The following is a 20240-nucleotide window of genomic DNA, read 5'->3' on the forward strand; positions in this document are numbered from 1 at the left end:
GAGGAGAGAAATATTTCTTCCTTTACTTTTGGTAGGCTTCCAAAGAAGAAACAAAACAAAAAAAAAAACTGATTTGAAGAAACTTATGGTTTACAATATTTATGGCAACACCATTTACCAAATGCCTTGGTTCTACCTGTAGTTATTACCCACCTAGGTTCACTGTTCTCCCCTGCAATGTTTTCATTATAAAAGAATATAACCACACCACACGGTGCATAATTGATACAACCATGATTTCTATTGTGTGTGTTTTCCCTGCCAGCCTTTCCACATGTATACATACTATGTAGGTGCTCTAATAAATGGCTTTCACCCTTGCTTTTTTTTAGCTTAGCATTTTTTGTGTTGCTTGACTTCATTAGTAACTTCCTACTGCTTACACTGGATGTCCTGTAATTTAATTAAACATGCCCTGTTGTCCAACACTTGGATTTCAGGGCAACTTAGCACAGGACTAGAAAATGTGGGCCCTGGAGCCAACCTGACCCGATTTCCTGTTCTGCCATTTCTTAGCTGTGCCATCTTGGAGACTAGCCAGGAGAATAATGATACTTTCCTCAAAGGGTTGTTTCGATGTATATAAAGCATTTAGTATGGTTCCTGGCACATAGTACATTCTCCATATTCAATAGCTAGTCTTACTATCTCTCCTTAGTCACTATTAAATGACGATGCACTGAAAAGATTTTCTTTTGCGTTATTTTCATTTGGTAAATTAACACATGTAGGAAAACTGGGCTGAGACATCTGCATATTTATATTGCTCTTGGTGGATGTTGATATCTCTCGATATCATGGTCATTTCCACTGTCACCCACAATTCCAAGTATGCCATTTCACTATACCTTCATCAGCACTGGAAACTATCATTTGCTAAGTTGGGCAATTTAGTGTGTTAGACACAACACCTTGTGATCTGCCCACATTAGAAAAGTAGAGAGAATGGTATAATTAGCGCCTCTACTCACCCAGCGTCCAGAATCAACAATGGCTAACCTCTTCCCAGTCTCTCCGCACCACGTTTTCAGCATCGTGTCATTTCAGTTGTCAGAACTTTGGTGTATGTCTCTACCTGATAAGGACTTTTTTTCTTTTAACATAATCCCCAAGCCTCATCCCACTTAACAAGACTAACAAGAATTCCTTCACATCATCTAATATTCGGTCCAAAGTCAGATTTCCCCACATTCAAATTTGCCTTTGGACTGCATCTTCTTCAGTGATAATGAAGGAATTCTTGTTAATTTGTCTCAGAGAGATCCGTTTGGGGGAGGTGGGTTGGGGGGGGTGGGAAGGGTGCCTGGCTGGCTCAGTAGATAGAGTATGTGACTCTTAATCAAAGAGGGCCTGTTTGAATCAGGATCCCAACATGGTTCACCTGTTTCTTATGATCGTTACTCTGTAAAACTTCCCCCTCCCAGCTTTTCCCGCCATGATTTGTTGGAGAAATCAGATCATTTGTCTTGTGGAATGTTTTTTGTCCTGGTTTTGGTGATGGCTTTCTCATAGTGCAGCTTAACTTTTTTTTCCCTCCTATTTTCAGTAAACTGGTAGGTAGGTGGATCTGGAGGTTTGATAAATACCTTCCTTAATTTTAATGGGGTATTTTGAGGGGACAGTACCCCCTTACAGTCTTTCCCTGAGTAGAGTCTTATGCCGTTTTTACTGGCCTCCCTGGCACTAGAAGAACAGCTCAAAGGTTCTGTTGACCATTAAACTAGTTGGAAGAAGTTTAATATAGGAACCGGTGATTATATTAGCTTAAAAATACTCAAGTTGTAGCAACTCATTGTTCTGGAAGTCATTCTTTCATTGTTCCAGTGCCCTAAAAACAGATCCAGAGGTAGGTGTGGGCAGGCCAGGCCCTACCCTCCAGTTCTAGGTGAAGAGATCATCAGAAAAGGTACCTGTAAGGCTATAGATGGTTAAGTAATTTCAGAAGTTGCCACCTGACAGAACATGGTTAATAAGTGGTAGTAATAAGGGTTGTTAGAAATCTAAAGAAGGGGTGCACCTGGGTGGCTCAGTCAGTTAAATGTCTGACTCTTGATTTGGGCTCAGGTCATGAACTCATGGTTTGTGGGTTTGAAACCAATATTGGGCTCCACACTGCTGACAGTGTGGAGCCTGCTTAGAGTCTCTCTCTCTCTCTCTCTCTCTCTCTCTCTCTCTCTGCTCCTTCTCCACCCCCTTCCCCACCCACTTGCATGCACTCTCTCTCTCTCAAAATAAATAAACTTGAAAGAAAGAAATCCAAAGAAGGAACCCTGTGGGCTGGGTTGATCTGGGAGGGCTTCTGAGAAGAAAACCTTGGTCTAGGATTTGAATATCTGGTGACGTCAGAAAGGCAGAGAAGTACAGGGAGGGGCTATTCCGGACCTGAGTTCAAAGGTACCCAAGACTTTTTAAATGTCAGCCAATCCCTCCACTCATGTTGACAGCCTTCCGTACTTATCTTCTGAGACTTTTTCTGTCCTTTGTTCTTTAATTTATTCAACAAATATTAACAGAGCACCTATTACGTGCCGGCCTTTTTTGTGGCATAGGAACATGGCTCATGAGGCAACTTGATTTCATGGGAGAAACATCAGCTGGAAATCAGAAGACCTGAGCTTACTCTGAAATTTTGTTTTTAGAATAAATGTACAAAAGGAACTCCTTGAGTTACCAGCTACTCCTGGTATCTCCAGAGTATCTCCAGGTATCTCTAGGTCTGACTGTAGCACACTGTCACCTTTCCTGGGAAGAAAAGACTCTGCTACTTGAATAAAATTATATAAATATAAATATATACATATATAAGTTATATATATAAATATATATTATATGTAAAAATTATATATAAATATATAATTATATATAAATATCTTAATATGTATAAATTATATATAAATATATATATAATTATATATATATTTTTTTATTTTAAATTCTCTTCCCTTCTTTCCTCTCTTGTCTTTCTTGTGAAAGCACTTTATCCTTTGAGCTCTAAAGTAAGTTGGAAACTTATGAAACAGTATTTGTCACTGCCCTGGGCAAGGACACAAATGAAAACAAGAAGAATTTTTTCGCTCCCAGACAGCTCACCTTTGTTCAGGTTCCAAGAACGTGGGATAGAGGCAGAGGGAGGGCTCCCCTGCAGTTATCCCGCGGGAAGAGGTATGCTCATTCACACGGACAAGAACTGATCTTGAGATTGAAAATGGCTTACGGTGGAGTGGGTGGCTAGGAACAAGGGAAAGAAATTGTTAGCATTTTTTGACACAGTCCTTCATCTGCAGCAGCTCAACTTCTATCAGTTTGATCCAAGTCTGCGTTCATTTGAATTCGATTCTGCCAGCATCTACTGAGTGCCTGCTGTGTGCCGTGGTGGTCGGTTCAAGAGGAAGGATGTAGCTTCCCTCCCATTACCTCCACTAGCTCCCCACCTCCAAAGTGCCCTGAGTAAGCTTAAGACCTAAGTATGTTCATTGTGGTTACTATGTAAACAGTTTCAAATGAACCTCCTGCCACCCCAGCCCCCTGATTCCTGAAAGTCTCTCTCTTCCCCTTTCTCTTTCCCTATCACGTAACATTCAGTAGAATTTCATTATCTTCGCGATGAAAGGAAACTGTGGAGCCACCCAGTTCTGGTTTGCTGACAGATGTATTCCACTCCTTCCCCCACCCAGGAAATCAGACAGAGCACCACTCATGTCTGGGCTCCTTTGCCCTAACTCCCTAGGTATAAAATGTAAGCGGTCAATGTTCCACGAGACTTGGATTGAAAAACTCTAATCTATTACGTTCGGTTTGATCAAAACGGGACCCAGGAAAGTCAAATAGTTTGTCCGCAGCTGCTGTGAGTCTGTGGGTAAACAGGGACTGAAAGGTTTCTTGAGCCTGCACATGTGTGCTGCCTATAAAGCCACCTGTCCATGCTGGGGACAAGGATTGCTGCTCTGTGGCCTAACGGCACACTGAAGCCAACAACAGTCCATCCTTGGGGAGGGGATGCAGCTGTGGGGTTAAGACCACTAGTGTCCTGAGAAGACTAAGTTCTGGTGTGGATATTTAGTAGCTGTGTGACCTTGAGCAAGTTACTTAGCCTTTCTGAACCTCTATACCATCATCTATAAAACAGAGAAAGTACCCTCTTCAGCAGGTTGTGAGGACTCTGTAAGATGATACATGTCACATCCTTGTCACAGTCTGGTGTAAAGCAAATTATTTTCTAGCATTTTAGCACTCACATGTGAACTCACCAGATCACAGTGGTTCCTTTTTGTTCTGTCGGAAGTTAACTGACATCTGTCTGTGTTACTCCATTTTTTGGAAAGAGAATGCAATATGGAAATTTTGAGCTGTGGATGTGGCAAACGTGTACTCTCCTCTTAGAAATTATTTAAACAGCTTTGTTTCAATGATGTGTTTTCAACTGGCTGGTTGGTTGGTTCCCGGGCTTTAAGGAGATTCTTTCCTCTTCCAGACTTGCCTCCCAGCTCTCTTTGGGACCATAATAAACCTAGCTACTGTTTATCAAATTACTACTATGTGTTAGCCTCTTACCTGGATTCTCTCTAATCTTTACCTCCACCCTTTGAAGTTGGTGCTATTATGTCCTAATTGCAGATGAAGGCTCTGAGGCTCTGAAAGATTGAGTAACTTGTTTGATTGTTCCAACAGTTGAAGATGTTGAAGACTGGAAGGTGGAGAGGCACACTTGTGTGACCTGCAGTTGTCTGGCTGTGAGATTATGTCTGTGGTGACTTTAGCACTTGGGATTTACAATTGTCAGGGTCTGAGTGGCCATCCACCTTCTTTCTTTCTTTTACCAGGAGGGGAAACTAGTGAGCCAAGAAGTCATAGGACTTGACCAAAGTCAGTGTAGGAGTCCAGGGCTAAGATTTGAACCTAGGTTTCCTAACTCTTGTTTGATATTCTTTTAATCATATTATATAGACTTGAATCCTTGACCCTCATCATCATAGTCTCTGGTACCAGGACAAATAAGTTGCAAATGACCTGCAAATAATTAATGTTCCACTTCATGATTGGAACTGAAGGTTCTGGAAGCAAGGTACTTGCATTTGAACCCCAGCTCTGCCACTTACCAGCTCTGTGACTTTGGGCAAGTTGAACTCCCTTCATAGAAGGACCCACCTCATTGGATTCTTGTGAGGATCACCTGAGATATGTCATGTAGCATCAAGAAACAGTGCCTGGCAGAGAGCAAACTCTCAGCGCACGTTAGCTAAGGTCATCATTTGTTGGGTTCCTGGCACTTGCCAGGCATCTTTCAGCACTGGGGCTAGAACCCTGAACAAAAGAGTCATGATTTTTGACCTTATGGAGCTTACAGTTAAGTGGGAGACACTGATGTTAAAGACTAATGAAGCTTATGATTTACTGAGTACATCTGGTTCCATTTATTTAGAGGGCATTGTTTAGAAGTTGCTGCAATGTAGCTTTCCCTTTGGTTTTGATCTTTGTAAATGGGTGACATCAATGTCAATATTTTGCATCAGAAACTTGGCCTGCGGTACACAGAGCCCTCAGCCTTGAAGCTCCTGGTACTCCGCACCACATGCCAGCAGCCATCTGTGTGTTGCATCCAGAACAGAACTGGCTGTGGTCCTTCCACTTGGATGTCAGCAGCCTACCCGAGGAGCAGAAAGGAAGTTATGACTGGGGAAAATCCATGAGGCAGCAAGACTTGGTCACTGAAGGAACAGACAGCTCTCCTAGTCATAACAGGCCTGTAGGAAGAGAACACAGTAGGAACCAAATGTTGCTGTACAGATAACACAGGCACCATACAGCCCAGTACCTATTTTTAAGTAGCAGTGGTATATTTCAGGCCTGTTCCATCCCATTTATAAGGTAGCTCCATTTCCCTTTCAGGGTTTTTCTTTTGTTTGCTCATAGTTGATCTTACCTCGGTTTAAACTTTGCTTTCTTGAACATTTGGTATTGAAAGAACCTTTATTCTTCGATGCATTTCCTGGCAAATGAGGATGCCAAGCTTAATTTTCTTTTTATTTTTTAAATCTATTTTTGAGAGACAGAGCATGAGCATGAGCATGAGCAGGGGAGGGGCAAAGAGAAAGGGAGACAGAGAATCCCAAGCAGGCTCCATGCTGCCAGCACAGAGCCTGATATAGGGCTCGAACCCATGACCTGAGCTGAAACCTCATGACCTCATGACCTCAGATCATGACCTGAGCTGAAACCAAGAGTCGGATGCTTAAATGACTGAGCCACGCAGGTGCCCCAAGAAAGCTTTTTTCCTTTAATGTTTATCTTTGAGAGAGAGAGAGAGAGAGAGAGAGAGAGAGAGAGATGCGAGTGGGGGAGGGGCAGAGAGTGAGAGAGGGAGACACAGAATCTGAAGCAGGCTCCGGCTCCAAGCTGTCAGTACAGAGCCTGATGTAGGGCTCAAACCCATGAACCCTGAGATCATGACCTGAGCCAAAGTCAGACACTTAACTGACTGAGCCACCCAGGCGCCCCAAGCTGAATTTTCTGATGAACGCATATAAAATATTACCATTCTGGGCTGACTACAGCAAGCCTGCTGATTTTAGATAAGGATGGTTTCATCAGTACAAGATAATATCAGTTTTATTTTCTTTCCTGAAATAAAACAACATAAAATTGAGGCAGTATTTCATAGACACTTTGGTCTTTGCTGTTTTATAGAACCACAGAAGATAAGCATCTGTGTTTAAATCACCTTATTTTTTAGTTCAAGAAACTGGGCCTCACTGAGTTTACTTGACTTATTCAAGGTCACACAGCAAATTTAGAGGTAGAACCAGAATTGGATCCCACATCTTCAAATTTAGGTCAGTTCACTCTTCACTGTGTCACTGCTTTTATATATGCTCCATGGTTAAATCAATACTTGAAATCATGGATTTAGAGGAAAGAATCATTAACCCCTTTGGAAGCAATAAAAGTAGAAAATATCCCCAAATCCCATCTTTTCCTCTCTGATTCATTGAGAAAAAAGAGAGGAGGAAGGTTAATAACAATATGGATTATGTGCTTATTTTGTGCCTAGAATGCTGACATATGTATTATCTCATGAAACTATTCATATATTTTATCTCATAAAAGCTTGAAAGTCTCATAGCCTCATTTTGCAGTTGGTGGCACAGAAGTTTGGCATGGCAAATAAGTTGTACAAAGTCATAGAGTTAGCAAGTGGAAAACTTGGTACTTGCCTCTAGGCTTCTTATTCTAGAGCTTGTATTTTCCTATTCTACCAGGAACTGAAGAATGGGGTGTTCAGAATTCCATAAAGTTGTATTGTAGAGCCAGGGTAGAAGGGGAATCTCTTATTCTTCAAAAATTAATGTCACAAGGTAATGCATGTGTAATTATTTTTCAGTTTACTGGAGCAGTCTGTACGTATTTTTTTCCCCTCACTTTGTAACTTTGCACCTTCCATATTAAAAGTTTCTTTAGGGAATGGAAATTAATTTGGAAGGCTCCATTACTCCTGCTTCCAGCTGGTACAGATGCTTGGCCTCCTCTGGACAGGTAGGAGGGAGAGTGCTGGCCTCTTTCTGCTGAGCTCGTAAACTGAAGTGTCTAAATTCAGGAGTGATGCCAGGTGGGGTGGGGATGAGGAAGGGAGGAAAGGGATGTGGTGTTTGGAGCCCATAACTCAGGAAACGTGATGGCACCTAATTTCAGAGTGGCATGAGGCAAGCGTTTAAGAATAATGAGCTATTGTTGTGGGTTTTTTTTTCTTTAATGGGTGGGTTGTTTTTATAAAGTTTTATGAACAGGAAACTGAAGCAAAATGCTGATCCCTTTGGTTTTTGAGCCCTGCCAGCATCATTTTCATTTTTATTTTTGAGTTGGTGACAGGCACTTCCTTTAACACTTCTGGGGATAAAGCGTAATGAGACACCCCGAACCTCATTTTATGATAGCAGAACCCAAATGAAGACTTGGAGTTTCAGATCTTCTCGATAACAGCATAAGGGACAGAATAAGATCCCTCCCTGACCCAGACAGAAAGATGGCTCTTTCAGAAACCAAGGTAGTCTGCAGAAATGTTTCCCTTTACAAAATTCTAGAAAATTTGCCCAAAATGTGGCATATCTCTAACGTGCCCAAAAATGGGTCTTGCTGTGGCAAGGAAAATACTGATCGAATTCCCATCCTACCGTCAATCATAAAAACCCAGCCTATCCAGCTAGTGTTTCTCCTGGAGTATTGACTTCATCTTAAATAAGGTGGTCCTATCTGTTGTACATTTTGGATGCACTGGACCAATATTTCAAGCACTTGGCTGCCAACTTCAGAGATGTTAAAAGCTGTTTTGCTCCTGCAGGGCATTTATTCATTGCTTACCTTGTAAAAGTTATGTCTTATTGCACTTTCCTGGCACCAGAGCAACCCTTGAATTTACCCATTGCATTTGGTTTTTCTGGGCCTGCAGACAGCACTGGGTTATTAAAGTTCAAGGAGGAAGCCACGTGATGTTGGCTTTACAATTTTAATTCTCTCTTACCTTCCTCCCTCCCTTCCTCCCACTCCCGAACAGATGAATTTTGTTTCCCATGTACCGTGTCAAAACTAGAATGGGCTCTCAAGGCATCTCTTGTAAGACTCCAGGTTAGGACGCCCAGAGGGGAAGAGCAATACCCTCCCTTGTTAGAGCAACTGGCGAAGAAATTTCCTTCTTCTCCCATTGGCATCTTTGGATAAAAAAGTCCTTGAGCCATAACTTCACATCAGCCTGGGAACTTTAACACCATGATTAATCTTGCAGAAACGCCAGGCAAAAACCTCCCCTCCCCCTCCAAAGTCAGCCCCTCAAGGCCCAACTCAAGAGAACAAAGTCTCAATATAAACAACACTAGATATGGGCATGGCAAGTTGAATAGAAAAAATAACAGTTTAACCTGGAATCACAAACGTACAGAAGGAAAAAGAAGAAAATGCCTCTGGGGGGCAAGAAAAGGACAGATGAGCATGTTAGAAGGTACCCCTGAAAATGGACTATTTGACATCCTTTGCCACCAGTTTCAGTCCCCCTGGCAAGTCTACCTTGTTCAGGAATTAGTGTAAATTGCCAGGTATGTGTAAAAAAATGAGGGAACTGAAAGCTCTCAGTAACATCCAGGACAGCCTCAGAGCTTATACTGCAGGAACCATCTCTCAAAGTGGTCTCACTGAGTTTTGGATTCCTCAAGAAAAATGTCTATCCATATCTACTTCTCAAAAAAATTTTTAACAGCCCATTTTGGTACTCTGCATATGATTTCTTCGTCCCATCACAGAAACTTGATATATGCTATGTTCCTTATTGCAAAAATTCTTCTCTGGATTCACCTATTCCATGACAGCTTCTTTGATTAGCCCTATTTCAATTTAGTTTTCATTTTAACAAATATGGATCATGCTGACACATGCTAGAAGGAGCTGAGCCACTACGGTGAGAGAGATAGATAACGGTCCCTGTGCCCCTGTAGCTCACTGTCAGGTGGTGGAGGAATCAGTCATTAGGAGCTGGGTGAGTGTTGGGGAAAGAGAGGTCTTCAGTGCTGGGGAGCACAGAACAAGGGCTCCCCAACCTAGGAATCTAGGATAGCCTTGGATGAGAGGAATTATCCAGGAAGCCATTTGGTGGTTGTTCTTATGATGCCAAAGAACTAAGTGATCATGCAGCAGTAAAAGTTGGTGAACTAGAAGCCTGTACTTTTGTTCAGCCTTCTGTTGCCAAGAAGTCAGTCAGTCAGTCAGAATAGTGGGCATGTGAGACTTGAATTGCTGAACTTGGTTTTGAATGTCATATGGAAAAATTCAAACATAGCAGAACTCACCTCCCACTTAACCAAAGAACCCAGTGAACCTGCACCCTCTGTCCCATCTATAGTGTTGTCAGACGCCCACGGCATAAGGAACATGTTAGCTAATGGGCTGCTCTCTAACACGCACCAGACGACTTCTGCTCATACCACATGAGTGAGACGCAAACAAGCTTGCCAGGAGTCCCCAGGTCTGCTTCTGCTCATTGAACTCATTCTCTAATTAAGGTCTTCACACACTACTCTCCTCCCTGTACCCTGCTCTGTCCTGCCCCAGGTCTTTTTCAAGTAAACATCTCAAGCCAACTGCCCTCCTCCCATTCTCTACTGCTACAGCTAATTTTTTAAAAGCTTAAATGCAGTCATGTCCCCTGGCCATGAAGATAAGCATGTTTTTAATTGAAACTCTGGATACCAGATTGTAAATCAAGTTCTAAGAGCCAGAACATGTCTCCTGGTGGGTGGCTTAGTTGGTAGTTTACTCGGAGTGTGAACTTGTTTATTTTTCATTGTATCCCTGATGCACCCATACAGATGCAGGCTATCCAATGTTGAATAGCTGGATGAGCAAATAAGCAGCTCTCCATGCCCACTCAGGATTTTGATGCTATAACCATTGGGCTAACTACCCTTGGGCACCTCCGGCCTGAGAATCTGTGGTTCAGAATATTCCTGGAATGGGGGAGGTGGGCAGGCTCATTTGGGAGCCGGCTGATGATTCTAACTCACACCACTGTGCTGTTCAATGCACTTTGAGAGGGTTTATCAAAAATTCAAATTTCTAGAGTCCATTGATGAAGATTCCAATTCAGTAGACCCAAAGTGGGGCCCAAGTATGGATTTGATAAGCTTCTCACTTTATTTCACTACAGGTGGTGTCTGGCATTACTGTCCCTGAATTCCCAGAAGTCACATTTCCATAAATGTATAATTTTTCAAATCCTGGCCAGATGATATGAATACTGCTATCATTGATATACACATTTTACACATTTCTCCCACATTTTAATTTTTTTAGAATTAGGATATATCTTATAATTGATCACGTGTTATAATTTAATTGGCAACATTTTTCTTTCTTGGTAATACATAAAATAATAGCACATATTACAGTCTTTGGCATCTTAGGTTTGGTGAAATATGGTACTTTGATTTCTGAGTTTGTAGTTGATTGAAAACAGTTCTACTATCCAAAACTAGAATTTACATATTTTAGACAACAATTTCTCCATGCAGTGGTTAGTGTAGAAAACCTGTATAACACATAACATTAGCTATAGTCTGAGGGGAATAAATATTTTTGGAGTGTAACACATTTATTGAATTCTTGGTCAAAAGATGAAATACTCTCAAACAAATTCAGACTACCGTGCTCGCTTCGGCAGCACATATACCAAATTCAGACTACCCATAAAGTTCAAAGACCCTATAGTAGCATACAGAAAGTGTTCTAAAGACTGGCTTAAATTCTATAAGCAAAACAAGCCTGCTGATAGTAATCAGCTCAAATTGGACAAAGTCAGGATTCTTACTACAAATGAGTGAAGACAGGTTTCCAATCGTACATGCTGTGTGGTCAGAAATACCATATAACAAAAAGACAGTAAATTGAATCCCTTGGGATTTTTGTTTCATCACTGAGTTTGAGTTTCTGCCCCCCAAAACAATTAAATATGGTGGTGAAGGTTTTCCTGGGAAAGACCAAACTTTGAAACATTTCTTCCTCCTCTCTGATTTCTTCTTCAAGTATTATCATTCATTGAAACTTTCATTTTCACTTATCGTTTGAAGTGCATTTTCATATCAGTAGCAGTTTAAGACAGTTTTCTGTCCCCCACCCTTTATTCCCCTATCTTTTGTTTTCTTGTCCTTTTGTGTTTTATGAAATACGTGATTTTGTTAAGTGTCAGGTTTGGGCAACAGGGAAAGATTCTAGGCATGTCAATATTCTGAGGCAACTTGGCACTGAAGCATTTTTTCTTTGCTCCACCATGCCCAAACTGACATTTGTGGTCGAGGTCTGAAGCAAGAATATCCTTAAGGTCAAAACCAACAGATTATCCTGATGCTATATTTCAGTTACACTCTCTCTTTAATGCAAGTTTTCTCAACAGCAGCATTATTGACATTTTGAACCTGTAAATTCTTTGTTGTAGGGGCTGTCCTGTGCATTATAGGATGTCTGCCAGCATCCTGAGTCTCTATCCACTAGATGCCACTAGGACCCCACCCCCACCCCAATGACAATAAAAAATGTATTCAGACATTGCCAAATGTCACCGGGGAGACAAAATTGCCCCCAGGTGAGAATCACCGCTGTAATGAACTAGAGGTGAGAAATGTACCTGTCTGTGGTATGTTTTAAAAAAACATAAAGTCTTGATTATTTTTGCATTATAGCTGGTAATCCACAGGATTAGCTCTATCTTGGGAGAAAGAAAAAGATTGTATCACTTAACCGGTTTTTCAAACTTGTTTCACAAAATGAGATCTTTAAGTGAATGCAAGAATGAAGTCTTCCAGCTTTAGAATATCCAGGGATATATTTTCATAAATCTAGCCTGGAGCCAGTGGACACAACCCCAGGCAGGCAGAGAGTAATAATACTGATATGATTTTGGATATTATCAGTGTTTTGTTGGTGCCATTTTTACCCGTCTGGCAGGAAACCACAGTCCTGATCTCTCAGAATTCACTGCCAGAACTTTTTCAGGCTTTTGACTCCCCTCTCTCATCAAGACTGAAGCGGCAGAGAGGAGAGGGAGCTCAGTCATTAGCTGGGAATGTTGCCCAAATGGAAGGGGGAAGGGGGAGGTGTTGGTACACATGTGTATCCAACATGTACCTACATGACTGTGTGAGATCAGCAGGGGTGGGAGAGATAGTTCCAGATGCCAAGGAGCAGATGGAGGTGCGTGTGTTCGAAGGCTGGGCTGTAGAGGATTGGCTGCTGTCACCTGAGCTCCTTCTGCAAATGCACACCTTGCTGCAGAGGTTATAGTTGAAAGGCCATGTTTTAAAGTGAACCATACTGCTTGAGCAGATGTGTATTACACACCTCCCTGGCACAGAGGTTCAGGAATAGGAAGAGAAGAAAGGGGAGAAATGTAGCTGATTGAGCACCTGCTCTGTAATGAACACTCTTTCACATTTGATGAACGAATGAATGAATGAATGAATGAATGAATGAGACTTTAAGGAGAAAAAGAACCCACTAACTCTGATGTTAAGTGTAATGGTAACAGGACAAGGCATCGTCCCATTGGCTGAGAAGGTCTCCACAACCACTAACTTCTGAAGTTTTAGCCTCAAGCTGGCCTGTTGTGCTCACTGCCACAGCAGTGAGATTTGAGGAGTTGATTGATGGTCTCCCAGCCATGCCTGGCTGTCTGCTCTTCTGAAAGGAGCTAATAACCAGTGGTGGGCTTGTGTGTGGAGGCCCACCACTCCACCGGCAGCACAAACAAGCCCCACTCGGCCCAGGCGAGAATGCAGGCCCCACTCTTGGCACTGTTCCTGGAAACGAAGAACAGGCTTCTTTATTCCAGTCTCCAGGCTTCTGGCTAGCAAGGAACACTGCCCGGCTGTGAAGCGTTTTATAGGATTATAACGGGTTGTGCTAAAGGCGAGTTCTGAAAAGCACTTTGTGCCACTGCTTTGAGTGAAGCTGACTGTTAGGGCAGTGTTGTTCCTAAGCCCATAAACACACACACACACACACACGCACACACACACACACACACACACACACAGGCAGGATAGGGAATGCCGGGCTCCTGGGGCCCACTCAGCTGGGCAGCACTGCAGAGTTGGCCTGGCTTCCCTCAGTTCTGACACCAGCCTCAGGAGTGTGCCTAGGAACCATCCTGTAGAGCAGCCTGCTTTCTGACAAAGTCTTTGGTCACAGACACCTCTGTTTGGAATCCTAGGCAGAATACCCAAACCCCAAAGCTGCTAATGTTGGAGCAGTACACCACACACGAGGGAGGTTCTGAAGTCAGGGCACAAGGTGGACATTGCATGGAGTCAAAAATTCCCTTGAAAAAATTTTAAATGTCTCAAGGACCACATACATACATGGCTTGTGTATACCCCAAATTGCCAGCTTCGGTTTACAGACCTTATTGTACCAAAAATATATGTCTTTAAACACCAGAGCCCTATTTATGGTGGTGAGACATTCATGCTTTGAGAAGCCTTAGAAGCATCTGACAAGCCAAGGGAACTCCAGGTCCCCATCTTTCCTTTCACTCTCATTTGGGGGCTTATGCTTTTTTTTTTTTTTTCAGCACTATGTAAATGATTACTGGCCATTAGCAATCTCTTTCTATCTCTATCTCTCTCTCTCTGCCTAACATATCTGGCAGAAAACACAGAAGTTTGCTACACATATGTTCTGTGGCCATGTATATTAATTGATTTTTATTGTTCCAAATCTTTTGAGGAGGGGCAAAAAAAATGTCATGAGAGAGAGTGGATATAGCAGCCTTCCTGTCAACCAGTATGACTATTCTTTGCTCTATGATAGTTGTACTTAAACTTGAGGTTAAAGTACCCACTTTTCCATGGGGTTTATGTACTGCTACACTGGGCTTAGGGTATGCCAGACTCCCTGTCCAGCCCTGAGGATCCCGCAGTGAATGGACCAGTCGAAGTTTGCTAAGGTCACTCTTTCTCACCAAGTGCTGGAGGTGCACTTCCCAACTAGAGGATAAGGCCCAGCAAACTTGTCAAAGCTCGTCCTCAAAGGGGCTGTTGCTGGCCAGATCATCCTGTTGAGATGGTGGGCCTGAGGGGCCAGAGGAGCAGGAAGAAGACGGGAATGAGGAGCAGCTGCATGTGCTTCAGCTCATATCCTCAGCAGCCAGGGTAGCCCTGAGTGAGGCATGTCACTGCCTCTCCTGGCCCTCCTTTGGCTGCAGAATTAATCAGGGGCTGTGTTAGTTGGGTGCCTTTGGAGATGACATTCCCTTCACGCCCCCACCAAGCTTGGTCAGGCTCACAGGGAGCACTTACATAAGCTCCCTAATCAGCACAGCCCGGGTTAAGAAATGAAGTTGTGTTCGGGAATACAGGTAGAAACACTCAGTGGTCCATGGGCATCTTTCTCACTGCAAACCTCGTCTTCGATCACCTCCTTTCCACTTCTTGAGTATGTATATTTGAGGGGAAAAAAAAATCCAGGTGTTTTCTCCAATCTCAGCCGGAACCCACTAATTCAGGAGTCTCCTTTACACATGTGGCAACAACGGGGCTAGCAAAACTGGCCAGACTCTCTCTTTTCTGAAGGCAGTTTGTCCACACTAGCTGGACAGGAAAGTAGGTGAATTTAGTGCCAGGGTGTGTGGGTTTGGTACCTGGGATGAAAGATCTATGTATCATGAGGTTTCCTGCCTGGAAAGTAGAAACGGGATTCTGGCCTTAGCTGGAAGCAGAGAACACTGTAACAAGGTCTAGATATTTCCATTCCCATTACCTCCTGTACACCTAAGAAGTCAAAACAAAAGACATCAGCTCCCTAGACCACCACCTGCAGTGGTCATGACTTTGATGGGGGCCAGGGGGTGGGATTTCAACAGTGCAGTCTACAAAATAACTTTTGAGACAGTGATCATTTTAATATTGAAAAATTAATTTCCCAAGTAACACATAAATATATTTTTCTTGTAAAAAATTTAAGAACATTAGCTATAAATTTAAAGTCTCTTTTACAGCCTTTAATTCCAGGTGTATACCTGGCATGGATTGCCTCCCCTAGCCCCAAGGGGACTTGTAAGTTTGCTGTGCATCCTTCTGGATGGTTTTCAATAGTATTTACCTACATTTTGCTATAGAAAATACATGGTATTATGTAGATGTGTTTTCAACACAAATGGTATTAATATTGGGCTTACTCTGCAATTGTTCTTTAACTGAATGTGATACATACACTGGAGATCTCTCCATGCCACAACCCTGGACCCATCTTGTTTTTGACTGCTGTTGAGTGGGGTTTTATAGGGAGGAGAATTTATTCAAGCATTCCCTGTTGATAGATATTACAGTGGTTCCAGTTTGGGGGGTTTGCTTGTTTGCTTTTTACTGTTCCAGACTGGGCTGCAGCAAATGATCTTAGAATTGCCTATTGAACATTTACAATATAGTTCTCCAGTAAGGCATGGTATAGCCAACCAGGTCCTGCTGCAGAGCTTCATCTTGAACAGACTCTGTCAGACTGCCCTTGTGAGTGGCTGACAGCCACTAATCAGCCTCTTCGTATTTAAAAATGGGTACAGAGGAAGGCGCCCAAGGGAAGTCTCTGGAAGTGGTGGAAATACATTTCCTGATTGTGGAAGTGGTTACGTGAGTGTTTACATTTGTCAACACTCAACTAACTACATAACTTAAAGTGGGCATATATTACTGTTTATAGACTATACACTCCAGTGACGTTCAGATGTTCATTAAAAAAAAAAAAAAACACACAACTGTGGGGGGTGGAGACTGGCTGGGAATAAGGCAAGACGGAATACTACCTCTTCTTAATATGGGCTTTTAAAATGCTGGCTTTTCCTTCCACCGGGTCTCCTCTCTACTCGCCGCCTCTTCCACTCCCGGAGTGAGGGGTAGTCGTTGCACGGGTGGCCTCGGGCCTCCGCCTCGCGGAAGGAAAAGACCCTTGGTAGAACCGTCCCTCTCCTCGCTGGGGCGTTTCCGCGGGGGCGGTACCTGGGCGTTCCAAGGACGCGCGGGGGCGGGGCCGAGGAGGTGCCCGCCCCGCCCCAGGTGGGTGGGCCCGCACTAGGCTCCGCCCCCTTTCAGCCGGAGAGCCGAGTCGGTCCCACCCGGCAAGAAGCCGGCTGTCAGTCTCCGTGCCGCCACTGCCGCTGGGCACCGTGGAGCTGGGGCCCCCTTTCGCCTGGGAGTTTTGTAGTCGCCTCGGGTCAGCGGTGACATCCCAAAGAGCAGGCCCGGCAGCCACCATGGTGGCCAAGGATTACCCCTTCTACCTCACGGTCAAGAGGGCGAACTGCAGCCTGGAGGTACCCCCAGCCAGCAGTCCGGTCAAGGACGCCGAGGTAGGGTCTCCACCTGGACCTCTCTGGGTCCATCTGTCAGTTCCTCTGTCTGTCTCCATCTCTCAGTCCCTCGGCTCCCTCTCTGTATCAGTCTCTCTCTGCCTGCATCTTTCATTCGGTGTGTTCCTCTTTCTTTCTCTCCCTCTGCTTCTGCGAATCCCCCTCCCTCTCCCCATTTCTCACACTCACTGTCTCCCTCCATGTCTCACTCTCTGTCTCTGCCTCCTTTGTGCCCCTTCTCTGTGGATCATCATGAGCCTCCTCCCCTATCCCTGTCCCCCTTCCTCTTGGCCAGGGAGCAGCTAGCTGCCTCCTCACCCTTGCCTCCCGCATCCTGCAGGGCTCTCAGACTGTCAGTCTTCTGTCTAGACCCAACAGAGGGACTTTCTCTTACTGTATCCTTAGGCCCAGATGTCAGTCAAGAGCTACCTTTCAAGCTTGGGCTTCCTCTTGCCTGGGTTGGGAAGCAAGAGAAGGCCTTTGGGGGCCGTCTCACCTGTCAGGCTTGACCTCACAGTTGTTTGGCAGCAAAGACAGGACCTGGCACCTCTGCTTGTCATCTGTGGCCATTGGGGTCATTCAGCTGGAAGTCTGGGGGCTAAATGAGTAGTGTGAGTGCCTTGTACGTGGAGCCCGAAAATGAATTAAACTCCTTGAGGGCAGTGGAAAGCTGTCTTGGAACACTAGAAACAATTATCTTTCTGAAAGGGAACTTTCCAGTGCCTTAAGGGTGATGTGAAGGAGTCCTCCTGGCTTGTATTTAGTCTTGCCATTTACTTCTGTGTGTTATATCTCTGGCAAAGAACTCAAAAGGCTGGGTTCAACTGGAAGAGAAAGCATCCTTCTTTGTCTTTAAGGTTCTTAGGGAATATAGTTGCTTCCATTAGACCACAGCTTTGCTGTGGCTGAGCTATAGTGGAACCCACGGGACCCAGCTCATCACTGCTGCTCCTGTGTGTATCTGAGAGATCATCACTGTGCCCAACCACGACTGGGGAAAGTCTGGAGACAGATGTGCATCCGACCTTGTCGCAGCATTCTTAAGGGTTCTCTACCTACCCACCACCCTTGGGTCTACTTAGCTGTGTGCACTTGGCTCACTGAATTATGTATGTTTGGGAGGACAGCATCAAAGATTCATTGCCTCTAACAAGAGCTGCTCCAAGCTGACAAGACTCCAAACAGTCTTCAGTTGTAATCAGCTTTCTGTAAGCTGAGCACAATTAACTTCTCACCCCCACCCCCACCCCACACTCCAGCTCAGTTGTATATTTTCACAAAGGGTTTTTGTTCCTAGTAGCTGTGGAAGTGTGACGGCCTTAATGGTGTTTGAATTTTTATGTAAGTTTTGACAAGATAGCACCAGCATACAGTTCAGGTTGTTCAGGCTTGGAATAGATATAATGATTTTTCCATAGGAACTTCATAATTTAATGAATATAAGAGCAGTGAAGCTAGTGCCCCCTCAAACTCCTTTTCAAGGACGCAAATCATAACCAAGTTTAATAAGTTGAAATGGATCAAAGGAAAGAATAGTAAGAATAGCTCTGGACCAGTCCCTTCTTGCCATCCCTTAGTCCTATGTTTTCTGAGCAGTTTGGCAAAAAGCTTAGGTAAAACTCATCTGCTTGACATTTTCATATACTTAGAATATAAATATATCTGTATGTCACAAATGTGAGGAAAGACATGTATCACCAAATGTCAAATATTAGTTTTCTTCATGGTAGCCAGATACAGATTTTAAAATGTGACTTATTTTCCTTTTGGGGGGATATCCTGGTATGGCAGTAAGGATGGGAGAGGGACAATTTTGAAAATGGTAAATATTTTTCAGGTATCACCATTGAGGAGTGTGTGTGTGTGTGTGTGTGTGTGTGTGTAGTTTAAATCAGAAATATCATGTATGCTCTATACATCCTGAAGCAGAAGAAGGGTCCAGTGACGTGCACCTCCTAGCTTCATTTCCTGATAATGGTGATAGGCAAAGTTGGAAAAAGAAACCGAAGTGAATTTAGGGGGTAGTTTTCTGGTTTCATTATCCTTGCAAAAGATAAGTCAACCCTTGTAGGCCTTACTTCTCCATAAGCAATTAACTAAAATATATTTTCTGCCAGCAGGTGTCGTCAGTATTTGTAAGTGTTTGAAGAACAGCATACCCTGGTATGCCTGTTGAAAAACATGATTATACACATGTTTGTAAGCTAAGCATTGACTGTTAATTCCTATGAAAGTACTTTTTTAAGATTGATAATTTTTTTCCAAAAATAAGGTGGTTATAAAGAGAAAAACTGACTTATCCAAAGTGCTTTTTGACCTTCAAAGGAAGCAAAGCACCTGTGCCCTTTGGACATATAATGGCCATTCCTTTGGAATTTGCTGTGGGGAGGAGCACTGCAGGGGCAAGTGCCTTCTATCAGGGCTCCTGAGGTTGCAGTAGGCGTGCTGGGGAAAGCCACTCAAGGAGAGCCTTGCAGGGAAGGGCCTGGTGTGCAGTGGTGTGCATCTGATACCATACACTTGAGTTGAAAATCTGCAACAATAAACATTCTCTTAAATTCAAATCATAACATTTCTACTTGAGATTTAAATGCTTTGTAATTTTTAAAATTTTGGCGATGGTTTCCAGTGAAAGGAAAAAGGTGATATATTTTTAAATTTAATTTTCTTTAAATATTTTCTTAAAAATATTTATTTTAAACATGAAGAGTATTATGCACGGATTATGATATTAATACAATACTGCTTCTTAATCTGGTATTTCTTTATGGCACAGATATGTGAGTTGGGTTGCAAGTGTTTAATTTTAATACCCATAACCAGCTAGATCTTCCTGCTCTAATTGTTAACTGTGAAATCCAAGGACCTTAGTCCATTTTAGTCCATGGCTCTAGACTTTCCCAGAAAACATCGTTAAGCTTGCTCCTTCTGATCACTGATGTAGTTTCATTCAATTTATCTGTTTTCTTATTTGTTGGGCGCTTATTCCCATGCCAAGAGGGACTGTCCTTCCAGGCATGTTAGGTCCTCTGAACACCTGACCAAGTCACAAGAAGGAAAACGGTTAGCTCTTAATGAATTACACTGATTGTACGTTTAAAGGCACCATTTCCATATGGTGAAGTTTGCGTTTAAAGAAAGAAGGCTCTGGGGCGCCTGGGTGGCTCAGTCGGTTGAGCGTCGGACTTCGGCTCAGGTCATGATCTCGCAGTTCGTGAGTTTGAGCCCCTCATCGGGCTCTGTGCTGACAGCTCAGAGCCTGGAGCCTGCTTCAGATTCTGCCTCTCTCTCTGCCCCTTCCCCGCTCATACTCTGTCTCTCTCTGTCTCTCAAAAATGAGTAAACGTTAAAAAATAATTTTTAAAGAAAG

General features: G+C 43.3%; 1 protein-coding gene across 7 annotated transcripts in view; it reads left to right on the top strand.

Moving 5' to 3' along the window:
• ARHGEF3 (Rho guanine nucleotide exchange factor 3) overlaps positions 1-20240 on the top strand; it is a 307785-nt gene that overhangs the window by 220978 nt on the left and 66567 nt on the right. The window contains exon 1 of one of the 7 annotated variants that reach the window (XM_040454724.1): positions 16629-16870. The exons of the other annotated variants lie outside the window; for them this stretch is intronic. Coding sequence (XP_040310658.1) covers positions 16775-16870 — 96 coding nt within the window. The 5' untranslated portion in view covers positions 16629-16774. Of the gene's footprint in view, positions 1-16628; positions 16871-20240 lie in introns of those variants that run through there. 7 annotated transcript variants of the gene reach the window in all.

The sequence above is a fragment of the Herpailurus yagouaroundi genome, unplaced genomic scaffold, assembly GCF_014898765.1.
Source record: "Herpailurus yagouaroundi ecotype Mexico unplaced genomic scaffold, PumYag 213, whole genome shotgun sequence".
NCBI lineage: Eukaryota > Metazoa > Chordata > Mammalia > Carnivora > Felidae > Herpailurus > Herpailurus yagouaroundi.